General features: G+C 50.6%; 1 protein-coding gene across 3 annotated transcripts in view; it reads left to right on the forward strand.

Annotated features, from left to right (window-relative positions):
• CPT1A (carnitine palmitoyltransferase 1A) overlaps positions 1–24996 on the forward strand; it is a 57034-nt gene that overhangs the window by 477 nt on the left and 31561 nt on the right. For 2 of the 3 annotated variants that reach the window (XM_007465979.1, XM_007465980.1), the window contains exons 1-4: positions 16529–16669; positions 19251–19390; positions 21098–21100; positions 24412–24583. In XM_007465979.1, the coding sequence (XP_007466041.1) occupies positions 16529–16669; positions 19251–19390; positions 21098–21100; positions 24412–24583 (456 nt within the window). Of the gene's footprint in view, positions 1–16515; positions 16670–19250; positions 19391–21097; positions 21101–24411; positions 24584–24996 lie in introns of those variants that run through there. The other variant, XM_007465978.1, reaches the window with a different exon arrangement.

Below are 24996 nucleotides of genomic sequence, written 5' to 3' on the forward strand. Positions count from 1 at the left end.
TCTCACCGTCACTTCCCAGGAGTGGGTTGATTGGGTCTCGGGGTCTGCCCGAGGATCGGTCGGCCTTGCGAGCAGGTACCGTATGGGAGCTGGAGGGACGCTTGACTCTCCGGACTTGGCAGGATGCCCCCGGCCAGGGGACACCGGGACTGCCGGTTCCCTTTCCCCAGCATCCCACTCCACTCGCCGAAGTGGATTGGGTCTGGGGATCCGCGGTAGGGCAGTGGAAAGGACGCGACGGCGGGAGGTATGCTCAGCCCTCGGGATATGGCAGGGCGCCGCGGATCCTTCCTCTATCTCGCCCCATCCCCTCCCCCTCCGAGAGTGGATTGGGTCTGCGGGGCCGTCCCGGGGTCGCGGGCCGGCCCAAGCGGGAGCCAGAGGGACGCTAGGGACTCAGCAGGGCGCCGCAGACCCCCTCCAGGCTCCCGACCCCCTCCAGGCTCCCGCCCCCGCAGCGCAGCCGTGGGGACACGCCCTTGGCGCTGGGACTCCCGGAGGTGTCCAAGCGCCCTAGGTGGATGCGAATGGAGGCGCCGGGCCTGGGTCCCCTCTTGCGAGCATCCTCCATCCCCCCATGCGGCGCGCGGTCTAGGGCAGGTGGGCGAGGAGAGCCTGCCCAAGGTCGCGCCGGGCCGGGGAGCTTGCCTTGCAGGGGGTGGGAGGGTGTGGGCGCTTCACGTGACCAGGCCTGGGCGAACTTGGCCTGCGAGCCCGGACAGCACAGTCTGGGCGGTAGAGCAGCCCGGGCCCCGGGGCCCCTATTCCGGCAGCCCCTAACCCCAACTCCCTGGGCGAGCAGACAGTTCCTTTCATTTTGGAAAGGCTGTGGATCAGTGTCTTTATAGTGTAAATCGGTGGTTGACTCACGTTAAAGCCGAACGGAACAAAGATGATCTTACTTTTTTAACTCCAAGAGTTAAAAATCTCGAGAAATCAGGTTGAATACAGAACTTAATATTCCCAACTCGGAGCTGCTTTCGGTTTCCTCTGTGCTCCATGTGATACCAAAATATTGAAGGGCAGATTTTAGTAGGAAACTGCTAACTTTGTAAGTCACCAAATAAAATCAGTTTAACCTTTTGAAAAGTGTATTTTGTTACACCATTTTCTCACACAGGCTTCCGGTTTCTGGGCATTCCAGATATTCAAGCATGCTTATTTCCTTCTAAACCACAAACCAAATGAATAAAAAATGGCCGAACACACTGGTCTTTTAATTATTTTTTTATGCCAGCAAGCATCACCCCCCTTTCCAAATTATTTAAGGTGACTCTTAGTGAGTGTGGCATAAATGAGAACATTAATGCAGACGATAATGCTTATCGTTGAGGCGAGGGAGTGTTTAGTTGCAAGTGATAGGAGCTGAAAGCAAAATTCTCGGCGGAGTTTGGGGTGGTTCTGCCCCTGCGTGCCCGGGGGCTGCTTTTCGTATGTAAATGAACGGTTTCCTTCCAAAGATGTGTGGCCAAACCTGATCTTGCACATTGAACTCCATCTGAACAGCTGTTGGAATCAGAAAAAGAGCCATCTTAAGGAGTGCACATACTTTGTATCAAGAGTGGCAGAAATTGGCGTCATGCACAGGCCGAAATAACCTTTCGAGTTTGTACTGAAAACAAGCGGCCTAACCCAGAGGTGAAGGGAAGAAAGCTGGCGTCGCTGCCGCCCGGCCTTGGCCCCAGCTCCAGCCCCCGTGGTCACCGAGCGGTCAAGCCTGGGTCTCCGGGGAGTCCTGGGGTGAGGGCCCGGGCTTACGCAACCCTGGCTCCGCGTGCCCATTCATGGAAGCACAGTTAGTTGTTCCTTGGGCTGCGCGGTGAGCCTCTTCCGGAGGCGCTCTGGGCTCGCGGGGCACGGCGCAGCGTTTCTGGTGTGGGCTGTCTTCGGGCACACCAAGCTCTTAACTGTCCCCAAAGTTGACCATGCAGGGCTCGGCCTTCCCACCCAGAGTCGCTGCAGTTCGCCTGCTGTCGCCGGAGTGGCAGCGCCGCCGACGCGCGCCTGCTCGCTCCGGAAGGTGTCTCCGGGCCGGCCCGGTGGAACAGGATCTGAACGCCCGGGGCGCGCCAGGCCGGGGGCGGGGCTCGCGGTAACCTTTCCCCTACTTTTCTCAGCCGTCACGTGACGCCCGTGGGGGGAGGGGCGGGCCGCGCCGACCGCAGCTGCTGGCATTGCCTGTGAGGACGCGTTCCAAGCGAGCAATTAAAGTTGCAGCCTGGAGTCTAAAGGCGGTGGGAAGGTGGGAGGCGGAAACGCTAACCCGCTCCGGCCCGGGGCTGGTTCTGCGCTTTGATCCAATGCATTTTTTCCTTTGTTGGAAAAAATGTTTAGTCACTCTGCATGGTTATTATTGGCAGACCTGACAGTTCAGTTACTGGTGGACGCCTGCACTTTGAATTCCGGAAAAATTGCTGCTTTTAAGAATAAAATTGTCGTTCAAGCTGGTGTGTTTCAAGTGTGTTTCGGAGACTCTCCCTCTTACTTTAACGAGACTTCTACTTTCTTCGAATGGCTTGAGCCCCTCTTGAGCTCTTCCTGCGAGGGCTTTTCTGTTTTAAAAATAAGTACTACAGGCACACGGTGCAAAATGAAGGGGGTGCAGGTGGGAATTCAGCACAAAGCTGGCCTCCTCACCCGGTACCCCTCCCCAGAAGCTATACCACTATTAAGTTTCCTTGACAGCTGTAGGAATAGTCTAGGCTGTACAGGGCATTAAAAAAAAATCTCCATCAACATCAAATCCTACTGCCAGAGAAACAAACCAATGCTTTATAAAATACAGAATTGGGAAGAATTAGGGAAGCAGAGGCCAAACTTTCATGGATATGTAAGTAAAATAGCTGTGAAAATAGCCTTTTTGAGGGGGTTTCCTTTGCGTTATATTTGTACACAATTATATTTATAATCTATATCATTATATTTTGAAAGATGTTGCATAAAAATAGGCAATATATGAATAATACTACCAACCTTCAACAGGTCATCCTAACGACATGGTAAAAATATGGATAATCTAAAGGAAACTCTTAAAAATGTCTGTTACTTAACACAAGGAATATTTTCTGCTTGTTGATTTCTGATATTTTGCTGCCTTTTGTGAACTTCACGTTTTACCCCAAGCAAATATTAGGTGACTGAGAGCCTCAGTTCAGTGGAATGTCCTTTAGTTTTTTTTGCATGTGAGCTGTTTTTATGTCCAGGAATGTTTAGGGAAGTTAATAATTGAAAGCAATTGTGCTGCTGAGTGAGGTGTGCCTCTCCAGGCGTACAGTAGGGTAATGGCCACTATGGAGAGTTGGAAAATAGGGTAGCTATGCTCAGCTTACGAAGGCTTATCGGCTAATTGTTGGGACACCGAGTTCTCTAGGTAAAAAGGAAAGGAATCATCCATACACTCCATGTGGCGGTTCACTCACCCATCCCAGGAACCTGAGGGTCATCCTAGATTCTGCTTCCTAAATGGCTCTTTTTTTTTTTTTTTTTTAATTTACTTATTTTTTTGGCTGTGCTGGGTCTTAGTTGCGGCATGGGGGATCTAGTTCCCTGACAAGTTTGTATTAAAAGCTAGAGTCTGTCATAGAGTGAAGTACGTCAGAAAGAGAAAAACAAGTACTGAATGCCAACACATATATATGGAATCTAAAAAAAAAAAACGAAATGGTTCTGATGAACCTAGGGGCAGGCAGGAATAAAGACGCAGAGTGGAGAATGGACTTGAGGACACGGGGGTGGGAGGGTAAGCTGGGATGGAGTGAGAGAGTGGCATGGACATATATACACTACCAAATGTAAACTAGATAGCTAGTGGGAAGCAGCTGCATCGCATGGGGAGAGATCAGCTCACCTCGGTGCTTTGTGACCACCTAGAGGGGTGAGCTAGGGAGGGTGGGAGGGAGATGCAAGAGGGAGGGGATATGGGGATAATGTGTATACATGTAGCTGATTCACTTTGTTATAAGAGTATACATGTATCACTGATTTTCCCAAGTGTTGGCCTCTCCGTGCCCTTAAAAAGATTAATGCATGGAGTTTTGGTTTCTTTCTCCTTTGCAAGCAGACCCTGTTGGGCAGAGTGAGGTACAGTAATGCTGCTGAAAGTTAAATGTCAAAGACGTTGGGCTGGGGTATCAAACACAGTGGGAAGAGGAAGGATGGAAATCCACGTTCTCGGAGGACTGCTGCTGGCACGTGGCTGCAGTTGGGAAGGTACAGAGCGTGTTCCTGCATTGGAGACCTAATGTGAGTTATGGGTAACATGCATACTTTATTTTGATGGGAAACAGATCTTAACGAATGGTGATGACATGTGCTCTAGGCCCCCCCCCCCCACACACACACACGTAAGTGGCAGACCTGGAATTTGAACCCGGATCTGTGTTCTCCAAAACGTGTGCCCCCTCCCGCTGACAGGCTGCTTCCCAGACCACTGTGCAGGCAGAGGACCTGGGTGTTGGCACCTCCCCCAGCCCAGGGCCCAGTGAATGTGACATTGAATCAGCTGTGTGTGTTTCTGGGTTTCCACTTCCTCATCTCTAAGGCGGTGCATCTGGCACCTGTCATCCTGTCTCACAGGGGTTTTATGAGGATCCAAAAGAGGCCAGGTGTGAGAGTAGCTTTGAGGGTGTGAAATGAATACAGCTTCCAGCAAATAATACCATAGCCGCAGGCAGGGCTTTTTTTTTTTTTTTTTTTGGCTGCATTGGGTCTTCATTGCTGCACGCGGGCTTTTCTCTAGCTGTAGTGAGCGGGGGGGGTATTTTTTAAATTTATTTATTTTATTGGTTTTATTTTTGGCTGCCTTGGGTCTCTGTTGCTGCTTGCGAGCCATCTCTAGTTGCAGTGAGAGGGGGCTACTCTTAGTTGCTGTGCGCGGGCTTCTCATTGCGGTGGCTTCTTTTGTTGCGGAGCACGGGCTCTAGGCATGCAGGCTCAGTAGTTGTGGCACGCAGCCTCAGTAGTTGTGGCTCACGGGCTCAGTTGCTCCGCGGCATGTGGGAATCTTCCAGGACCAGGGCACGAACCCGTGTCCCCGGCGTTGGCAGGCGGATTCTTAACTACTGCGCCACCAGGAAAGCCTCGCAGGCAGGTTTTATGGATAGGGCTGCCTTCTGCAGTCCCCAAATTGTAACGTGTGGTTTGACCAGTTCAATTGTACTTCTGGGCGCAAAGGAGCAGCACGTGCATGGGAAATACGGGGCACTGCCCGCAAGGTTTTAGGGACGTGTAAGGGAACCACACCCTGGTGGCGAGGAGAGGTTCGGGGACTTCTCTTGGGTGGACGCATGCCTCTCCCAGCCGTTCTCGCTCAGGCCATTGTCCTGATGTTGGCCAGGCTGGAGGGGGCCCTTCTGGGTGGGCATACAGAGAAGAACACCTGAAGACGTAGTGCAGATAATTGGGTTAGACAATTGTCTTGGCAGGTTACGCCTGCCAGGACATCCTGTATTTTGTCTCTTTTTTCTTTTTTTTGGCCGCTCAGCACAGCATGCGGGCTCTTAGTTCCCGATCACGGATTGAACCCGCGCCCCCTGCAGTGAAAGCGCGGAGTCTTAACCACTGGACCACCAGGGACGTCCCCAAGACATTCTGTATTTTCTTTATAAAAATGTGACCCTCGATGACCTTCACCCAATTCTTTTTCTTGGTGAAATCACATTTCTCTGCATTTAACTGATTAACCATTACTTGTTGACACGGCACCGTATAAGTGTTACCTTTGAATTTGCTTTATTTTTACAGTGCCTCAGTAGGCAGAAGCTGTTGTTTTTCAAGAGCCATAGAAAAAGGGATAATGATTCAGGTTTCCCCTATAACCTGCCTTGACTCAGCATCTTTACCCTGTAAAGGTGAACGGTTTATTATGATATATGTCACTGCGAGAAATGAACCGTGTGGCCAGTTTAACGCGGCTATTCAGTGCTCTGTCATCAATTCAAGATGTAGCCATTCATAAATGAAAGTTCCTGCACCTTGGCTGTGCACGAAGCCCTCCCCAAAATTTAAAGTGAGCTCTTGAGTCTCATGTTCTTGCTTCTAAGATGCCTCTGTCAGATTAGGGAAGGAATAATTTGTATTTGTTTGTGTACACACTTGCTGAACGAACACAAGAGCACAATTACAGAGGATCATGTCTCCAAGGAAATAAGGACTGGCCCGTGGTGTGCAGAGAGGTGGGGTGCCCGCACTCTAGTGGAGAGGAGCCCTTTTATTTTTTTTCTTCCGGTTACTGCTAACTTTTGCCTGCATCTAACCTCTCACCCTCATTAGCAGCAAAATGGCAGGAATACTAAATACTAAAGAGCAAAAAGGAACCTGAGAAGACACATGAACCCCTGGGCTGGTGAAGCCTTTCCAGAACCTTCCTGGTACTTTCCTTGATGTGCTGCTTCTGGTGGCAGTGCTGAGGTAAACCTGGGTACCACCTTGGTTGTCAAGTATGGCAGGAACATGGTTTCCCCAAGTTGGAGCCAGTTCTGGGGGGCAGAATCAGCTTTGTTAGCTGAAGCCTCCCAGGCGTTCGTCACCGAGACCATGGAAGAATATGTGGTGGATGGTAAGATAATTGCCCTGCCCCCCGCTAAAGATGCTGCTGCAGATCCTTTGCCTGCACTGGCTTCTCACAGGAGGTTTACCAGGGGTGGCAGCGCAAGTGTCATCCAACCTCACTCTGATGAGGGATACAGGCTGTGCTCCTGGAGACCCTGCCTGGCACTCGTGCTGCGCTAAGCTGTCGCTTCCTGTGGGTGACCTTTTCTCAGAGGATTTCCAGCTCAGCTGTTTGCCTCTAGATGAGGTGGATTTTAATAGAAGGCAGGGTCCGCTCCTGTGGGCCTGTGAACTGTGCAATTCTAGTGGGAATACTGGAAATACTGGAACATGGGAATAATTTTAGAGTTGGCACCCGCTGTATTTGTAGTTACTGTAGTTTTACTGCTGGTTGCAATCACATCATTTTGGTTACGACAGAGTGACCTAATTTTATATCCGTGTTGTAACGTTAGGAATCTTAAGTAGAACTTTGTGTGGAGTACTTACCACCTAACTTGGTAGGTAAGAACATGAGTTTTGGAGCTGGACCTGGGTCTGATTCCTAGCTCTGCTGTTTGCTAGCTGTGACCTTGGGCAAGTTTCTTGACATGCAAGCCTCGGTCTTCTCATTTGTAAATGGGAATAGCAATAGTAACCAATTCCTAGAGTTCCAGTCAGAATTAAATGGGTTAATGCAGGTAAAATACGGATCACATTGTCTGGCATATGCCAAAGACTTTGGTAGGAAGAATATTTTGTATATTCATTGTTAAAAGCACAAAAATTAATCCGTGTGCCTTACCTATCTATTTACCTACCTACTACTTACTTCTCTCCTTATCTGTTAATTTCATGACTGTTTTGAAAGGCTTCTGACAACACGTAATTTATTACATATTATATTATTATATGCCGTAAAGACCGTTTTCTTGGAAACCTGCTGTCACACGGCAAGTTTTTATTGTTTGTTTTATATTATAGAGGTGATTTTCACACCTGGATTTTCCCCAGGCCTGTTTTGAAGTCTGGCCCTGCACTTTCCATTGGGTGACCTTTCACCTCCTTTCCTGCTGCCTGTTGCAGAACCTGGGGTGGGGGGGCGGTGGAGGAGGACGGCTCTGAAGGAGGCCAGATGCCCTTGAGGGAAACAGGATGTCTTATGGATGACTTTTTAAAAATTAATCAATTTATTTATTTATGTTTGGCCGCATTGGGTCTTCGTTGCTGCGTGTGGGCTTTCTCTAGTTGCGGCGAGCGGGGTCTGCTCTTCGCTGAAGTACGCGGGCTTCTCATTGCGGTGCTTCTCGTTGTGTGGAGCACAGGCTCTTGGCGCGTGGGCTTCAGTAGTTGTGGTACGCGGGCTCAGTAGTTGTGGCGCATGCGCTTAGTTGCTCCGTGGCATGGGGGATCTTCCCGGACCAGGGCTTGAACCCGTGTCCCCTGCATTGGCAGGCGGATTCTTAACCACTGCGCCACCAGGGAAGTCGTTATGGATGACTTCTTGATTACATGACCATTGTTAACGATTTGCCGGCCACTGACCTCTGAGGTTAAAGGCTTTTGTTAAAAGGAATTGGTTGTGGAGAAAGACGGCAAAGTGAACACATTTGACAAAGTACAGACCAATTTATTGGCCAGGGAGTTAGAGGGTGGCATTGGGCTGTTAAAATGAAGGTAGTCTTACCAAGATTGAGTGAGATGTTGCAGCATTTCCCCCCCAAATTGTTCACTTCACATTCACTGTTGGAGAACTGTCTGTGGGCTCATGGTTTGTTCAGAGAATTCAACAAGGATTCGTGTCCTGGGGAGCTTTACAGCTTATGTTGGGAGATTAAACGAATAACTGACAGGTGAAAGTCATTCGCCAGCAAGTGCAGCTGAAATTGCTAAATGTAACTGGTAGAATTCCTGTGTTTCCGGAGTGTGCATTCCAAGGCAGGCACCCGGGCCAGGGGAGCTGTAAGGTAGGTGTGAAGCAGGAAAAGGGAAGTCGAAAAAGGTCAGAAGGCATCCCAGCTATGAGTTGGAGTTCACAGGCCACAGGGCATGACCAGTGGGCCTGGCCAAAGAGGAGGTGACCAGGAGACTGAGCTTGGGAGGGTCTCGGGAATAGCGGCGTAATTCAAGACCAGAAGTGTGAATTTAAAAAACTGCAATAAATAGGTCGTCATTCTCAACCGGAGTGTCTTATTCTGGATCTCGGTGTTTTTCCTGGAGCAGATTAGCATAAGGTGCTTAAGTGCTCTGGCACAGACCTTGGTGACTGTCTCCCTCCTTTAGTGGCCCTCCTGGTTTCTAAGGCGGCACCATCGCATGGTTCCCATCACGTTCAGCTGGGCCGGGGGTGGGGGGGGAGGTCGGGCAGCAGCGCCCAGGTGTGTCCCGGGCCGGGAGGTTTGTGCACGATCACCATCAGGTGGGGCTCCAGGTGGGCACTCTCCACCTGATGCGGCCAGAAGTGATTTCTGTCCTCCCAGGGGAAATAAACGGGGCCGTAGCCCCACGGCCGACACACACACAGAGAGGGCTTTGTTTTCAGCATGTTGGATCAATTTCTAGATGTCTCCCCGCAGCTGGGGGGTTGCTGCCACCAGCGGCCACCTCCAGTTTACAACCCCGAGCTGGTCTGGCGGAGCACTGCAGGAGGTGGCCTCACATCAAGAACAGTCCCTAGGAGGTGGCCTCACATCAAGAACAGTCCCCAGGAGGTGGCCTCACATCAAGAACAGTTCCCAAGGGGCCTTCTCCCACCACCTAGCCAGACCTTCAGCAGGGAGGAGCAGCCAGCCTGTGCTTCCAGAAGGTTCTTCCACTGTCCCCCTGTTCCCTCCAGTTCAGAATTCTTGTCCAAGGGCCTCTGGTAGCTGCCCAGTGATGATTTGCGAGAACAACCGAGTGCAGAAGTGGAGACAGTTGGTGTGTTTTCTTCTCCATCCTCCCGAGAATCCAGGGCACAGGTGCCCGTCCTGTGGGTGGGTCCCTGGGGAAGCCACGGCTCTCCACCCAGGTGGAGTGGTACTGGGGGAGAGGGGCAGCATACCTTCCTAGAACAGCAGGTTCTGGTGCTGGCCAGCATGGGGTGAGGGATGGAGTGAGGACTGCCCTAGCCCATCCGTGCCCCGGCATGGCAGGCGATTGGAGGTGTTTCAAGGAGAGAGTTGGCCGGGAGGATATGGGAAAGATGCAAGATGGGTCTTCAGTTGACTTGGTTTTGGCATCAGTGTAGATGAGTTTGGAGAGAGACTCATGTGCACAGATACAAGGCAAAGCCCTGGGCGGGGCCTTGTGGGTGGCTGAATCCTGGGTGCAGAGGGGCTGGAATAGGACCCTCAGCAGATGCACTGGTAAAGCAGTCTATGCACCTGGTGACCTTACCTGGAAGGGAGAGGAAGCTGGAGAGGGGGCCAGCGCGTGGACACTCAGGGTTTAGCTGCACACCGTGTGTGGGCACGGCAGAGCCCGCGCCAGCCCAGGGAAGCCGGGAAGGGGGTGCCGCCCGCTCGCCTGGCCCTTGGGGCCCTGCCGTACCCTTTTTTTTTTTTTTTTTTTTTGTTGCTGTGCCGCGCAGCACGCGGGATGGAACCCGCGCCCCCTGCAGTGGAAGCGTGGAGTCTTAACCACTGGACGGGCCAGGGAAGTCCCCTAGCGTGCCCTTTGCCTTCACCCTGGAAGGTGGAAGGGATGCAGAGAAGAGGCTGTCCAGGGTAAGTGGCCCAGATCCAGACACGGGCCCCAGCCTGCCAGCTGGCCCCAGGGCCCTTCCTCTCCTGATGTGTTGAGGTTCCCAGCGGCGCTGACGGTGACAGGACAGCCGTGCCAGCCTGGGCTGGTGCGCCTCGGGGCTCCAGGGATGCGGGCCGGGAAGGGAGAGTTGGGGACAGGGCAGTCTCCGGTCCACATGGCAAAGTATTAGTATCTGTTTCTTCCGGGAGGGGATATGTAGGTGTGATTCCTTGCTCTCGTGCGTTGGCAGTATCTCCTGCTGTAAGACAGAAAACATCCTGCTGTATTAATACAGTAAAGTTCACTGGGGCTCTTTTGCGGTCCTCATAATTCCCGATTTTCCATGAGTTTATTACTGGCGTGCCTCCTTGCACCTGGAGCAGGTCTGGCCTCTCCCGGCGTGGCAGGCGGTTGGAGGTGTTTCAAGGAGAGATTTGCCAGCAGTGGGGAGGCCATCCGTCAGCAGTGGCCCTTCAGCTCCAGGCGCTTGTGCCAACTCTGCGGGGCTGCTGACCTGATTGGCTGCAGGGAAACACCCAGAGGAACGGCTTGGCTCTCTGTTGGCAAGGTTCGCACCCTCCTCGTGGTGGTTTTCAGACTCTGGTCTGGAGCCCTCCCCCCCTCAGGGCCAAAGGGAGGGAGAAGAGGTTTGAAAGGCTTTATCCACGGACCTTTCCTGTGTGTTTACATGTGCAGAAAAAGGTCCCCCTTTCTAGAGATGTTAGGAACCCTCTGGGCGAGCGACCCAGGGGAGATGCTTCATTTCCAGCGGCCGCGGTCAGCCTTTGGGAAATGATGGTAGCTGTGTCTTCATCAGTTACTCCAGCTGCTGCTTCGGGGCGACTCCAAGGTGGGAGCGTTCAGGCTGCACCCACACCCACCTGGGTTGGGTGGAAGGTAGGAGCTGGGGGTATGACCTGCGAGGGTGCCCCAGGGCAGGGGGCGCAGTGACCCCACAGGCAGCCTCGCCCTTCCTTTCTTGTTGTTTCTGCAGGTGTGGTTGGGTGGGTGAGCAGCTATTTCCCTGTTGTGTCTGGGGAGCTTTGAAAGTTGGTCTCTGGGTGTGAGATTTAGCACCGGCTGCAGTGGACACGTGTTTTATTTCCTTAAACAAATTTTGAGCAATGATTAGAGCAGATGACAAACGTAGAGAAGAGACACAGGCAAGAATTCCCTGGCGGTCCAGTGGTTAGGACTCTGTGCTTCCACTACAGGGCGCACGGGTTCGATCCCTAGTCAGGGAACTAAGATATCCCGCAAGCCATGTGGCATGCCCGCCCCCCCCACCCCGCCAAAAAAGAAAAAGAAAAAGAAAAAGAAGCACAGGCATAAGGATTCTCACTTGGTCACAGCCCAACTTCACCAGTTCTCACATATGGCAGTTCCTACCCCCGTCCATCCTTTCCGCACCCCCAGTGGTTTTGAAGCAAATCCCAACATGATAAAAGATAAAAGTGCATTGGTAAATATTTCAGTATGTATCGCCAAAAGATAGCAGCTCTTACCATTCAATTAGAAAATAGTTTTCTAACTTTGATTGTAAAGTCTGTGCATATGATATTTGAAACAGTTGTTTTCAGGCACCTGCAAAAAGTCTCATCCTGATGAATGATAACATACAATACACCATATATTTATATTTCCATGTGTATTGGTGAAGCAATGCATAGAATTTAATTTGAATCACAAATAAAGTTGGTGATTTGACAGTAAAAAAAAGACAGCAGCTCTTTTAGAAAATAACCACCATATCACGTGACACCTGAAAGTATTTAATAGTAATTCTTAAGGTTATGAAGTAACAATTGTTTAAAGGGGTCCTTAGCGTGAATGCAGAAATAGGGCCACATCGGGGGAAAGGAGTAGTAATGCACCCACCCGCCCGCCCGCCCACCTGAATTACATGTCTGAGGAGAGAAGGTTTAGATGCATGAGTGTTAAATAGGTAACACTTCTGTTTCATGAGACAGCGGTGTTTTTGTGACAGCTTTATTGGGAGATCATTCGCATCCTATACCATCCACCCACCTCAAGTGTACACGTCAGTGATTTTCGTATATTCACACGTATGTGCAGCTGTGACCCCCATCAATTTTGGGACATTTCATCACACCCTCCTCTCCTTAACCCCCCCTCCCCCCCCTCCCCGGCCCTAGGCAACCACTACTTTCTGTCTCTGTGGATGTGCCTGTTCTGGACATTTCCCATAGCTGGAATCGTACAGTACGTGGCCATCTGTGTCTGGCTGCCTTCACTCAGCATCATGTTTTCAAGGTTCACCCGTGCGGTGGTGTGTGTCAGTGCTTCATCCCTTCGTATTGCCTGTGAATAGCATCCTGTTGTATGGATAGTGCGTATTTTGTTTACCCCCGTTCATCAGTGGGAGGGTGTTTGGGCTGCTTCCACTTTTTGGTTATTATGAATAATGTCGCCGTGAACATCATGTACAGGTTTGTGTGCAGACACACGTTTTCATGAGCATGAGCCTAGGAGCGGAATTGCTGGGTCGTGTGGTAACTCCACATTTGACCGTTTGAGGAGCTGCCAGACTTTTCCAAAGGGGCTATGCCATCTGACATCCCGGCCACATCCTCTCCAGCGCCTGTTATCGCCCATCCTTTTGATGATGGCGGTCCTGGTGGGTGTGAAGTGGTATTTTACTGCAGCTAAAGCTCTGCATTGTCCTGGTGGCTGCAGGGGGCAGTATTACAAGGCCGAATGTTTGCAAGTGCGAGGCTGTGGATGCCAAAATCGAGGGTGGAATTTTCACTCGATAGATTTGCAGAGGGAGCTTCTCAAGCCCTTGTCATCCGGTTCACTAACTCCTGCTTCTGGCTCAAATCGGGGGAGGCCGGCTCACGATAGTCATCCTGGCTCCTGCAAAACTAGAAAAACAAATTGTCCACCTGGAGGGCACTTAAGACTCTTCTATTTGGTTTTTAGTCTGAACCAATCAAAACAAGCAAATCACTAGTTAAATTTAGAGTGTTTTCGTTTTTTTAAAAAATAATTTTTAGGGACTTTCCTGGCAGTCCAGTGCTTAAGACTCCATGCTTGCACTGTAGGGGGCACGGGTTTGATCCTTGGTGGGGGAACTAAGATCCCAGATGCCACATGGTGTGACCAAAAAAAAAAATTAATTTAAAAAAATAAAATTCTTATTGGAGTACAGTTGATTTACAATGTTGTGTTAGTTTCTGCTGTACAGCAAAGTGAATCAGTTATACATAGACATATATCCACTCTTTTAGATTCTTTTCCCATGTAGGTCATTACAGAGTATTGAGTAGAGTTCCCTGTGCTATACAGTATAGGCTCTTATTAATTATCTATTTTTCAGAGAGTTCTGATAAAGGCCTCCAGAAACGGAGGCTGTAAATATCCTTGTCTGTGTGCCCCTGCCCGGCAGAGGTTAGCTCCCCGAGCAAACACTGGACACATACCTTTGGAGAGAATTGACTACAAACACTACATTTAGTCTACTGCCATTAATAATCCCTTCCTCTTCTGCACAAAGCCCTTGAAAGATTTTAAAAATCATTGAGGGACTTCCCTGCGTAGCACAGTGGTTAAGAATTTGCCTGCCAATGCAGGGGACACGGGTTCGAGCCCTGGTCCAGGAAGACCCCACATGCCACGGAGCAACTAAGCCCATGAGCCACAGCTACTGAGCCTACACTCTAGAGCCTGCGAGCCACAACTACTGAAGCCCGCGCGCCTAGATTCCGTGCTCCGCAACAAGAGAAGCCACCGCAATGAGAAGCCCATGCACCGCAATGAAGAGTCGCCCCCACTCGCTGCAACTAGAGAAAACCCGCGCACAGCAATGAAGGCCCAACGCAGCCAAAAATAAAAATTAATTAATTTTAAAAAATCATTGGAAGGGTAGCCAGTCACATAATTTTATTTGCTGTGATGCATGCTGTGCAGAATTCTTATCTTTGTAAGACCTGCTTCGTGTTCACCCCAAGGCTTTGATGGGGGGAGGGGTTGAGTTAACCTTCAGGTTCTGGAATAATCTTAAGAGCCACCTTGGGTAGCTTTTCGAGAAATTGATTCCAGCTGTTGGTTTAAAATGTCTTCAACATTTTAAATTTACCTGTAGCGAGCTTTTGCTTGGAGATCGTGCTACTTTCAAATGAGATCTGTCTTCATAGTTAGCCAGTCTCTGGACGTTTGCTCTGTGCCAGGTAAATAATGTGTAATTTTTTTTATTTTTTTGCCCACGCCGCACGGCTCGCAGGATCTTAGTTCCCTGACCAGGGATCGAGCCCAGGCCCTCAGCAGTGAAAGCACAGAGTCCTAACCACTGGACGGCCAGGGAAGTCCCAAATAACGTGTAACTATTCTTGAATGCTGGGCAGATGGCACCAGGCCAAGGTTCCGTGAGTGGGATGCAAGTTTTGCCGACTTGCTTTTTTTCTTTCAAGGTCATCCGAGCAGAGCTCTTGGGTGCCCATCCCAGCCACTCCCTCTGCCCCAGAATCTCCACGTGGGTGCCCCGGTCCACCCCGGGGTGAATGCTCCACCCCCAGCCCACCCCGCGCTGGGGCTCTGCTGCGTGTGGAGGCTCCGTGGAGCCCACACGGTTCAGACCCCAGCCCCAGGGCACCTCCGAAACCTGTCTGGAGTGGGTCACCCTCCCGACCCCAGTGTTCCCACTCTGGGCCACGCTCTCCTGGAAGACCACCCCAGCTTCGTACTGGTCTCACTTCCTCACCCCACCTGCCCCTGGCTCCAAACAGGAGCCCGAGTTGTCTTCTTTAGAACAGACACAGACACAGGAACTGACACCCCTGACTCACAGCCCTTGGGTACTTTTCCATTGCCCTTAGCATGAGACCCGACTGCCTCTGGGACTTCCCTTTCTGAATTTAGCGCCCACCTTGAGCCCAGCCACCCTGCGCCTCCAGCCCTTTCACAGGTCTGCCTTCAGGCCTCAAAGTCTTGCCCTCCGGCCGATCCTTCTCCTGGGTTTCCGTGTCACCTGGGAGGTCCCCTCTGTCCCCCCCTCTTCTTTCTGCCCCGCCTGTCTGAGCTGCAGGAGGGCAGGGGGACCTCCATCCTCCCCACGGCTGGCACATAGGAGGCAGTCAGCACACGCTTGTTGAACAAACCAGTGAGTGAAAGTTGAGATCATTTGTCTTGATTTGCTGAAGACTAAGCTAGTTTGACTTTTGTAACTGGGTGTCTCTGAAACCGCCTTACCCTTGATTTTGACGGGTCCGACGTCTACCCCCAGTAGCCTTATTACACGGGTAAAAAAAGGAAACGTAGCATGCGATGGGGATACACACACGCACTAACAATTTTGGATTTTTATTCTGGTTTGTTCTGGAATTTTAGCTCCTCTTTATCCACATGTGCTTGGTGGCACACGGTTTAGGAGGAGATGGTGCCATCGCCCGCCTTCAGAAGGTTGGCAGAGGGGCTGGTGCTGGGGAGGCCAAGAGGGAAGAGGTGAGGCGGGATCCCGCCAAGGAAGCAGGTGAAGGGAGACCAGATACACCTAGCGGGGGAAATGAAAGGCACTTGCCTTTGCCAGGCAGGGAAGCCTGCAGGGAGGGCCAAGCCTGTAGTGGGGGAGGGAACGTGATACTGGCTGTTGACAGCAGTTTGATTTCTGCAGCCTCTGAGGAGGAAGGCCCAGCCTGTCTTGTCCACACCCCACCTGCCCCTGAGGGTTCTGTGCGTCTGGTTTTCATGGGGTCCTTTGTGGAGCCTGAAGGGGTTTCTCGGGCAGCAACCCCATGCGCACCAGAGGCCAAGGTGTTTGGCGTTGGTCCTGTTTTCCCACCGTTGATCCCTGAAGATAAGGGATCAGGGGTCATTGTGGATGCATTTGTGGACTTGCTGTGCCAGCCTCTAGGCTGGCTGGTGGGCGGGAATGGGATTTGCCTCCCGTTTGAGGGGCAAGTTGCTAAACCTCCCCGGGCTTCCTGGGTCAGCCGGGTGTAGACTGGGCGGCAGAGTTGGGTGGACGGCGGGTAGTGGAGGGAGGAACGAGGGGTTCCCGCTCCTGGACTCTGCTGACCATCCAGCGCCTCTAAGCAGAGGCCGCAATTGTCTGTATCTAGCTGGACCAGCAGGGGAGGGGTGGTGGCTAATCACAGAATCGGGGGTGTTAATGAACAACTTGTAATCTATCAAATGGGAGGAAACAATCAGATTCAGAATGGATTACGCTTCTCTACAAGTTGGAGGTTTTCTAGTGTCCAGTCAGTGCCCCCTCCGTGTTACGTTCTCCCCTTGTCTTTCCAGGAGCTCGATAACCATGGCGGAGGCTCACCAAGCCGTGGCCTTTCAGTTCACGGTCACTCCCGACGGAATCGACCTGCGGCTGAGCCACGAGGCCCTCAGGCAGATCTATCTGTCTGGACTTCATTCCTGGAAAAAGAAGCTCATCAGATTCAAGGTTTTCAGACACTTGCTTCCACCAATCTGTACAGTATCCCCTTTACTGAAGTTCCAGCGTGTCAGCGTGGTAGTTGACACATCACGTATGTTTCCGTGGTCCTTAAGGCTTGTGAAACACTTTCCCGTGGATTGCCTCGCTGAATTCTTGGAGAAATTCTGTAAGGCAGGTAGGGTGAATCGGGACCCCGTAGGGCAGGCGAGGAAATCAGGACTTGGAGAGGGTAAGTGACCTGCTCAGAAGAAGCAGAATAAAGGCTATAGAATCCATGTCTCGGCTCCGAGTCCGGAACCCCCTCTACACCTTGTAGGAAAAGGGTTGTTTTTCAGCTGTGTGAAACCGCAGCGAGTTTAACAGCAGTCTCGCCAATAAAATCGTCCAGCGTTGAAAAAGATGTGCGTAAATGCAAATACAGTTAACCACTCATGTTCTGAATTCTGCTTACCTGCAAGAGTGGACATTTATTCCCTGTTTTTAAGCACGTGTCTTGTTTTTAATTCACTTATTTTAAAGATTACAAAAGTCATGAACATGCATGTACCCTTCGCTTAAAACTTCCCCAATTTTGCTGTTTAGGGAAACACTGCTGGGGAAGATCCCCGGGGTGCTCCTTACCTGCTGCCTGTAAGAATAAATCCTTCCTTCTCCCGCAAAAGAGAAAATAAGAATCACAGAAGGACAAATCCATGTTTAAAAAAATTCAAACAAGACGAACGTGCACCAGAAGTGTCTGCCCCACTGTTCCCCAGTTTTGTGTGTTTGTTGTCCAGTTTTCCCTTCAGAGGGCAGCTCCAAGGCGGGCTGTGGAAAAGGGACTTCCCTGGTGGTGCAGTAAGACTCCACGCTCCCAATGCAGGGGACCCGGGTTCGATCCCTTGTCTGAGAACTAGGCCCCACATGCATACCGCAACTGAGTTCACATGCCGCAAATAAGGAGCCTGCCTGCCGCAACTAAGGAGCCTGCGAGCTGCAACTAAGACCCGGTGCAACCAAATAAATAAATAAATATTAAAAAAAGAAAAAGGTCCAGGAGCTAGGGTGGATGGGAACAGTGACCAGGGAGACAGTGGGCCGGCCCCTGGGACCTGGCCTGGCTGGACAGGTGTCCCCGGGCTCTGCTGGAGGGGTCTGGGGCCCAGGTACATGGCCCCGTCACGCTGGTGCCTTGTGGGCGCCAGCAGCATGACCCACCCGAAGTGGAGGAGGGCGCCACCTACAGGGGAAAGTGCCCTTTGCGCTCCTGACCTTGCTGGGACGCTTCCCTTTAGCTACACATGGAGGAACGCAGACGCTTGGGTGCCCCCGTGTGGCCGTTGTCTTAACCCAGTGTAGGTGTTGTTCCCGGACTAGCGAACGGAAACAGACAGTGCACAGCAAACAGACAGTGCACAGCGAGGGTGCATCCTCACCACGTGGTTCCTTAGGGGACCATCTGATGCTCAGAGGAAGCAGGGGGAAGGCTTGCATAGCTGCTGCCGGTCGGGGTGGGGGGTGAGCAGAGACCTTTAATCCAGAAACGTCCTCCCTCCATTTAAATTTAACGTATGTGCCTGTTTATTTTACAAGAACGGTTCAGAGAACACCAGAAGGCCCCCCTGCGCCCAACCACTTTGTTTAAAATCTTTTGTGGTTCTCCATGATGAGAATAACATGTAGGGATGTGTCAGTCTCTTCTGAGAGAATTCAGATAAAGCTCTGAGAGTTTTTTAATCTATTATCTTAACTGTTGTCGAATCAGTCTTACTAAGATGGCTTCAGTAAGATTTTTTTTTAATTTTTTATTTATTTATTTTTAAATTTTTAAAATATTTTGCCTGCACTGCGTGGCGTGCGAGATCTTAGTTGCCCGACCAGGGATCAAACCTGGGCCCCCTGCGTTGGAAGTGCAGAGTCTTAACCGCTGGACTGCCAGGGAAGTCCCAAGATTTTTTAATTGGAAGTTTTGAAACATACGCAAAAGTAAAGAGAGTAATAAAGCCACACTGCTCATTTCCATAGCTGTCAACATTTTGCCAATTTTGGGTCATATGTCTTCCTTCCCCCTCCACTGCTACTTTTTTTTTTTTGAAGGCAGGCTGGGGGAGCTTTGGCTGAAGCATCTTACGGCCAATTCTTGACGTGGAGTGAGGTTTCCTGGAAATACCTCGGGTTGAACGGTGTCTGATTCAGGAGCAGCAGGAGGGGTGGTTTTGGAGTGGGGGGGGTCTCCAGGCATCCTGGGTGTAGCATGTTGGGGAGAGGACATCGTGGTGGGCAAGGTGGCCAGTGTCCTGAGTCAGTCTGGGTGGAGCTCGGGAATCTGTATGTTAAACTAGTGCTTTGGGTGAGTCTAATGTCCTGGGGTCACTCTCTAGGGGAACTGTTTTAGGAAGGGTTTTGGCTCAGAAGTAGAGGAAGGGAAGGAGCTGGACAGAAGTTGGAGTAGCTGGGGGCTGGAGGCTCTGGGGAACGTTTCCACTAGTGATAGTGTGGCCGCTTAGCTGCACCTGTGTGCAGACCCCCCACCCCTCCACTGCCTGCCAGCTCACGGGCCCCCACCACCAGGAGGGACGTTGCTCATGCCGTGCATGTCTGTGTTTAGAATGGCATCATCACCGGCGTATACCCGGCGAGTCCCTCCAGCTGGCTCATCGTGGTTGTGGGCGTGGTATCAACAATGTACACCAAGATCGACCCCTCTTTGGGAATAATTGCAAAAATCAATCGGACCCTTGACAGGACGTAAGTAATCCTTTCAAATCTCCAATGGTCTACGGAGTTATTGACTTTTTTGTTGCTGACGTTTTTATGTCTTCTCACACATCATGGCTGTTGTGGATTCACTTTGGGCTTTTGCTGTGGTTGTCATGTCGGCTTTCTCCCTGTGTCCTGGGCTGGTATGAAGGTCCCCTCGGGAGTTTGGGGACCCTTGTGGCCCTTTCTCTGGAGACCAGGGACAAGAAAGGCATCCTTGGTCCTGGGGTACCCGCCAGGACATGTCAGGGCCCGAGGTGGGAGCCAGCAGTGGCAATCAACTTAGCCTGGCCAGGGGGACCCTCAAAACGAATTTCTAACCCCAGGAGCCGATTCTGGACAAGGTCTCTTCCCTGCACTGGGGTCCGTCCTGGAGTTCTGGGACCCTGGGAACTGACTGCTGTCGGGGGCTCTGGGGAGACCTCAGCCTCTCAGCTCCCTGTCTGGTTGGCTTAGAACACCGGGGGGACCCCAACACTCTCTCCTGGTTGCTGTAGATTTTTCTAGGAGCTTTTTTAATACCATGATATTCGGCCAGGCGGGGCCTTGGGTTGATATTTTTCTTGCAAGGTACGTGGTGCCTGAGGTCTCATGCCAGAATGTTGGCCGTGCCCTCGAGGGCATTTCTGGAGCCACTCTTTCTTCCCTCCAGTCCTGGGAGTGGCCCTGGCTCCCGTGTAGCCTCTCCTGCCGTTTGGCCCCTGCACTGCAGTGACCTCTCTCCCTGGGGTCTCCGACATGAAAAAGTGAGGAAATGTTCAGAGGTGCAGATTCCTGCCCAGAGTCACAAAGAGGGGAAGTGGGGAGCTGGAATCCAGACCCAGCTCCGCGTGGTCGGACATCTGTGCTTCCTTCCTTCAATGTGCCCTGAGCCTCCCCTCGGAGAACCTTCTTGACAGGCAAACGCAAAAAAACAGCACCTCTGGGGGCTTCCCTGGTGGCGCAGTGGTTGAGAGTCCACCTGCCGATGCAGGGCACACGGGTTCATGCCCCGGTCCGGGAAGATCCCACATGCCGCGGAGCGGCTGGACCCGTGAGCCATGGCCGCTGAGCCTGCGCAACAGGCTCTGCAATGGGAGAGGCCACAACAGTGAGAGGCCCGCGTACTGCAAAAAACAAAAAACAAAAAAACAGCACCTCTGCCTTACTGGTGTTTGAGTGGCCAAATGATGAGACATACACAGGGCTGTTTCCATTGCCCCATTTGTGATGGCGGCCGTGGCTCTGGAAGGCACATTTGAAATGTTTGTTTTGGCTGCACCAAGCAGCTTGTGGCGGGATCCTAGTTCCCCGACCAGGGATTGAACCCACGCCCTCGGCAGTGAAAGCGCCAAGTCCTAACCGCTGGGCCACCTTGGAAGTCCCGTGGAAGACATATCTTTATCTTCTGGTTGGAAAGTACTCGTGCCTCCAGCTTGGCTGTGGCTGTCCCCTGCCAGACCTTTGATCCTATTCCTGTGTTGCTTGTTAACACCAGAGGACATCGTACGTCTGTTACTAGAGAAATAATAGTCCCCAAGTCCTCGTCCCGTGCTTGGGCTTTACTTTTTGCGCCACGGGTTTTGGGAGGCAGGTGGGGTCTGTGAGGGATGGGGTGCATCCCAGGTGTGTCTACGGGGTCCCTGGGCCATAGCTACAGGGTTGGGGCTGGGCCTGAGCTAAACAGATGAACTTCTGGGCGTTTTACTGAATCAGTTGGTTGTTTGGATTTGAATATTGTTCTTTCAGAGGAGAACAGGAAAGTAACGTGCAAAAATGTGACATAAAGGAAAGCTCCCAGCTCAGGACTGAATTTGATGCTGATCACTCTAAAGAAATGATTAAGTGGTTTTAAGTTAAAGGTCTGAATCTTCTTATGTTGCTTTGAGTGGGTACCCCTCACTCCTGAAAACTGCTCCATATTCATGGTGTCCAGGGATACACGAGAGTCACTGAGAGTCCAGCTGAGTCCCTTGGAGCCTCCGGCCACCTTGGGATCGCTGGCTCATGCCTTTATAAGCGCCCGCAAGGCCCAGGATACCAAGCCCTGTCATTGCAGTGGAAGCACGCCTGTGCTGGATGCCTGCCTGACTCCTTGCTCTGCCTGGGGGCCGGGAGGCCAGGCAGGGACCCTGTCGCTCTCACCTCCCTGCCCCAGCCTCTCTCTTCCCCTCCTTTATTTCCAGGGAACCACAGGCCTGCCCCCGCTGCAGACAGTTCACCTCCGATTTCCTGCCTACTTGGGTTTAACACAGTTTTTAAATTTACTTTCGAGTGGGGGCCGTCTCTTTGCACTGGATTATATTTAGAAGTGTTGCCTATTTAAAGCCCTTTCTAATCTGGGTCTTTATAAGATTTGTTTCTTTGTCCCTCTAAACCAATTGCGGTAAACTGGGCCATCCCTGGCCCAAATTTAGAAAGACCAGGTGAAGGGGCCAGCGTCTTCCAGGTTCAAGGGCTGTTCTGCAAAGTCTTTCTGGAGAGGGTTCCCAATGTCCTGAGGTTGCAGCTTCCCTGAGTGCAGGTGTACATCGTGCTCTGTGTAAGCCCATCCCCTGCAGCCTCGGAAGGGACATGCCCTTTAACAGAAAGCTATTAAAGCTGATGCTTGCTGTCAAAGTGCCTGTATGCATATATATAAAAAATGCTGGGGGACTTCCCTGGTGGTGCAGTGGTTAAGAATCCGCCTGGCAATGCAGGGGACACGGGTTCAAGCCCTGGTCCGGGAAGATCCCACATGCTGTGGAGCAACTAAGCCCGTGCGCCACAACTACTGAAGCCCGCGTGCCTAGAACCCATGCTCCGCAACAAAGAGTAGCCCCCACTTGCCGCAACTAGAGAAAGCCTGCATGTAGCAACAAAGACCCAACACAGCTGAAAAATAATTTTAAAGAAAAGAAAAATTTTTTTTAAAAAATGCTGAACACATCATTTGTTTGTTAATGTAAAAATACTACTTGATTTTTGTGAAGCAAGTGTGTGTGTCTTTTCCAAGTTCAGTGACATAGGACTTAGAAATCTAGAGCATAGATTGTCTGGAAGACAAGTTCTTAAATCCAGGTTTGCTTGTAGATTAGACCTCAGGAAAGAAGGAAGAGGTTTAAAGTAGAGACAGTTAAACTTGAATGCAAGAATTGACAGGTTATAGAAAGATACATTTTGAAGCAGACTTTTTGCCAGTATTTTACTTTTTGTTTCTGTGTTACTGAAGTAAGAGAAGATTTTTTTTTTTTTTTTTTTTTTTTTGCCGTACGCGGGCCTCTCACTGTTGTGGCCTCTCCCGTTGCGGAGCACAGGCTCCGGACACGCAGGCTCAGCCCAGCCGCTCCGCGGTATGTGGGATCTTCCCGGACCGGGACACGAACCCGTGTCCCCTGCATTGGCAGGCGGACTCTCAACCACTGCACCACCAGAGAAGCCCAAGAGAAGATGTTTAATTGGTGGTTTCCAAATATTGGCGAAACCTTTAGGTTAAGGATATAATTGACGTAAAACATTGTATTAGTTTGTAGGTGTATAACATAATGATTTGATACATATATACATTGCAAAATAATTACCAAAGTTTTGTTAACATCCATCACCAAATATAGTTAAAAATTGAAAATATGTTTTAGATTTCATGTGTAACTGAGCTTGTACAGTATGTGTCTTTCTTTTTTTAACATTTTTTAAAAACTTCAGTCAATGTATGATATTGTGTTAGTTTCTGGTGTACAACGAAGTGATTCAGGAATATATACATATATATATTATAGTTTTCTGTATCTGTGAGTCTGTTTCTGTTTCATTAAAAAGCTCATTTGTGTCAAAGTTTAGGTTCCACATTTAAGTGATATCATATGGTATTTGTCTTTCTCTGTCTGACTTATTTCACTTGGTATAATGCCCTCAAGGTCCATCCATGTTGTCACAAATGGCAGGATTTTCTGCTTTTTTTCCTAGCTAAATAATATTCCATTGTATTGATATATACCTACCACCTCTTCTTTATCCATTCATTTGTCCGTGGACACTTAGGTTTCCATATCTTGGCTGTTGTAAATAGTGCTGTCGTGAACATGGGGTGATTTCATTTTCTTCAGATAAAAGCCCAGAAGTGAAATTGTTGGATCATATGGTAATTCTATTTTTAATTTTTTTCTTGAGGAACCTCCATACTGTTTTCCACAGTGGCTGCATCAGTTTACATTCCCACCAACAGTGCGTAAGGGTTCCCCTTTCTCCACAACCTTGCCAGCATTTGTTATTTAAATTATTTTTATTTTGAAAATATATTGTGGTTTCCAAGACAACGAAAACTACAGCCCACAAAGGTGAATGAGTAGCTGCATTTCTTCTCATTTTTGAAGTCCCATCTTTACCAGATAATATATTACTTTCCTTAGCAAACGAAAACATTTTCTCCGTCAGTTTTCGATTTAAATGATCATTTTACGTCATCAGTGTCTACGTGTATTCATGGTAAGTGTTCCTGCCTAGATCGAAAACAAGCTCTTTTGATCTAAATAGTTGCAGTAATAGTTGTGCCAGTTGATCTGCGTTTCTTATGCATCCTGGTGAAATCCCAAGGTGTGTTTAAGGAAAAAGCGTCATGAGTAGCAGGAAGGGAAGGTGCAGGATTGCTGCCAGCTCCCAGCCCAGGAGAAAGCAGGTCAGTCTGGGACTGAGCTCTCATCGTGGACGGGCCACTGCCTCCCCCATAACCTCCGTCCTCATTCCTGGGCCTGGAGGAAGTTGTCCATGCTCCCCAGTTGTGCAGATTAGCCTTGGTTTGTTTCGAGGACCAGCAAAGCAGATGCGGCTGGTTCATCTCAAATCCAGGAGAAAGATGGCTGAGTCTTTTGTGAGTTGGCTTAACACGGGTTGTCGTCTCCCTGATCAGACCTGACTCCGATTGGGGTCTGTGGCCTCAGCTGTGTCCACAGGAGACCACCCACCTTGTAGCACGTGGCGCCTCTCGGCGCCATTGCCCGTGGCCTCCTTTCCACGCGGATGAACCTGTGGCTTGTCTGGTCTTGTCTCGACAGTGGCTACATGTCCAGCCAGACGAAGAGGGTGGTCAGCGGCGTCCTCTTCGGCACGGGCCTGTGGGTGGCCCTCATCATCACCATGCGCTACTCTCTGAAGGTGTTGCTGTCCTACCACGGCTGGATGTTCGCCCAGCACGGCAAGATAAGCCGCGCCACCAAAATCTGGATGGTAATGCAGACTCACTGCCAGTGCACAACTGGTGTGGATGTTTTTAAACCGCTCTCTCGAGGTGTGCCTGACATCTGCGAAGCCGTAGCTCTTTCACAGCTTGATGTGTTCAGAGATAAGTGTGCACTCGTGACACCTTCATCACTGCCAAGGCCACAGATTTATCCACTCTCCAAAAGTTTCCTCGGGCCCCACTTAGGCCTCTTGCCTTTGGCCGTAAGAGCATTTAACATGAGATCTGCCCTCTTAGCAAATTTGGAAGAGTCCAGCACAGGAGTGTTGGTTCCAGGCCCCATGCCTTAGGATAGGTCTCCAGGACGTACTTAGTTCTTGTAACTGAAACCTTGTCCCTTTTAACCATCCCGCAGCCCCGTGTCCCCCAACCCCCGGCAGCCCCCATCCCTCCTTGCTGC

The sequence above is a fragment of the Lipotes vexillifer genome, unplaced genomic scaffold (assembly GCF_000442215.2).
Source record: "Lipotes vexillifer unplaced genomic scaffold, Lipotes_vexillifer_v1.1 scaffold1094, whole genome shotgun sequence".
Taxonomy (NCBI): Eukaryota; Metazoa; Chordata; class Mammalia; order Artiodactyla; family Lipotidae; genus Lipotes; species Lipotes vexillifer.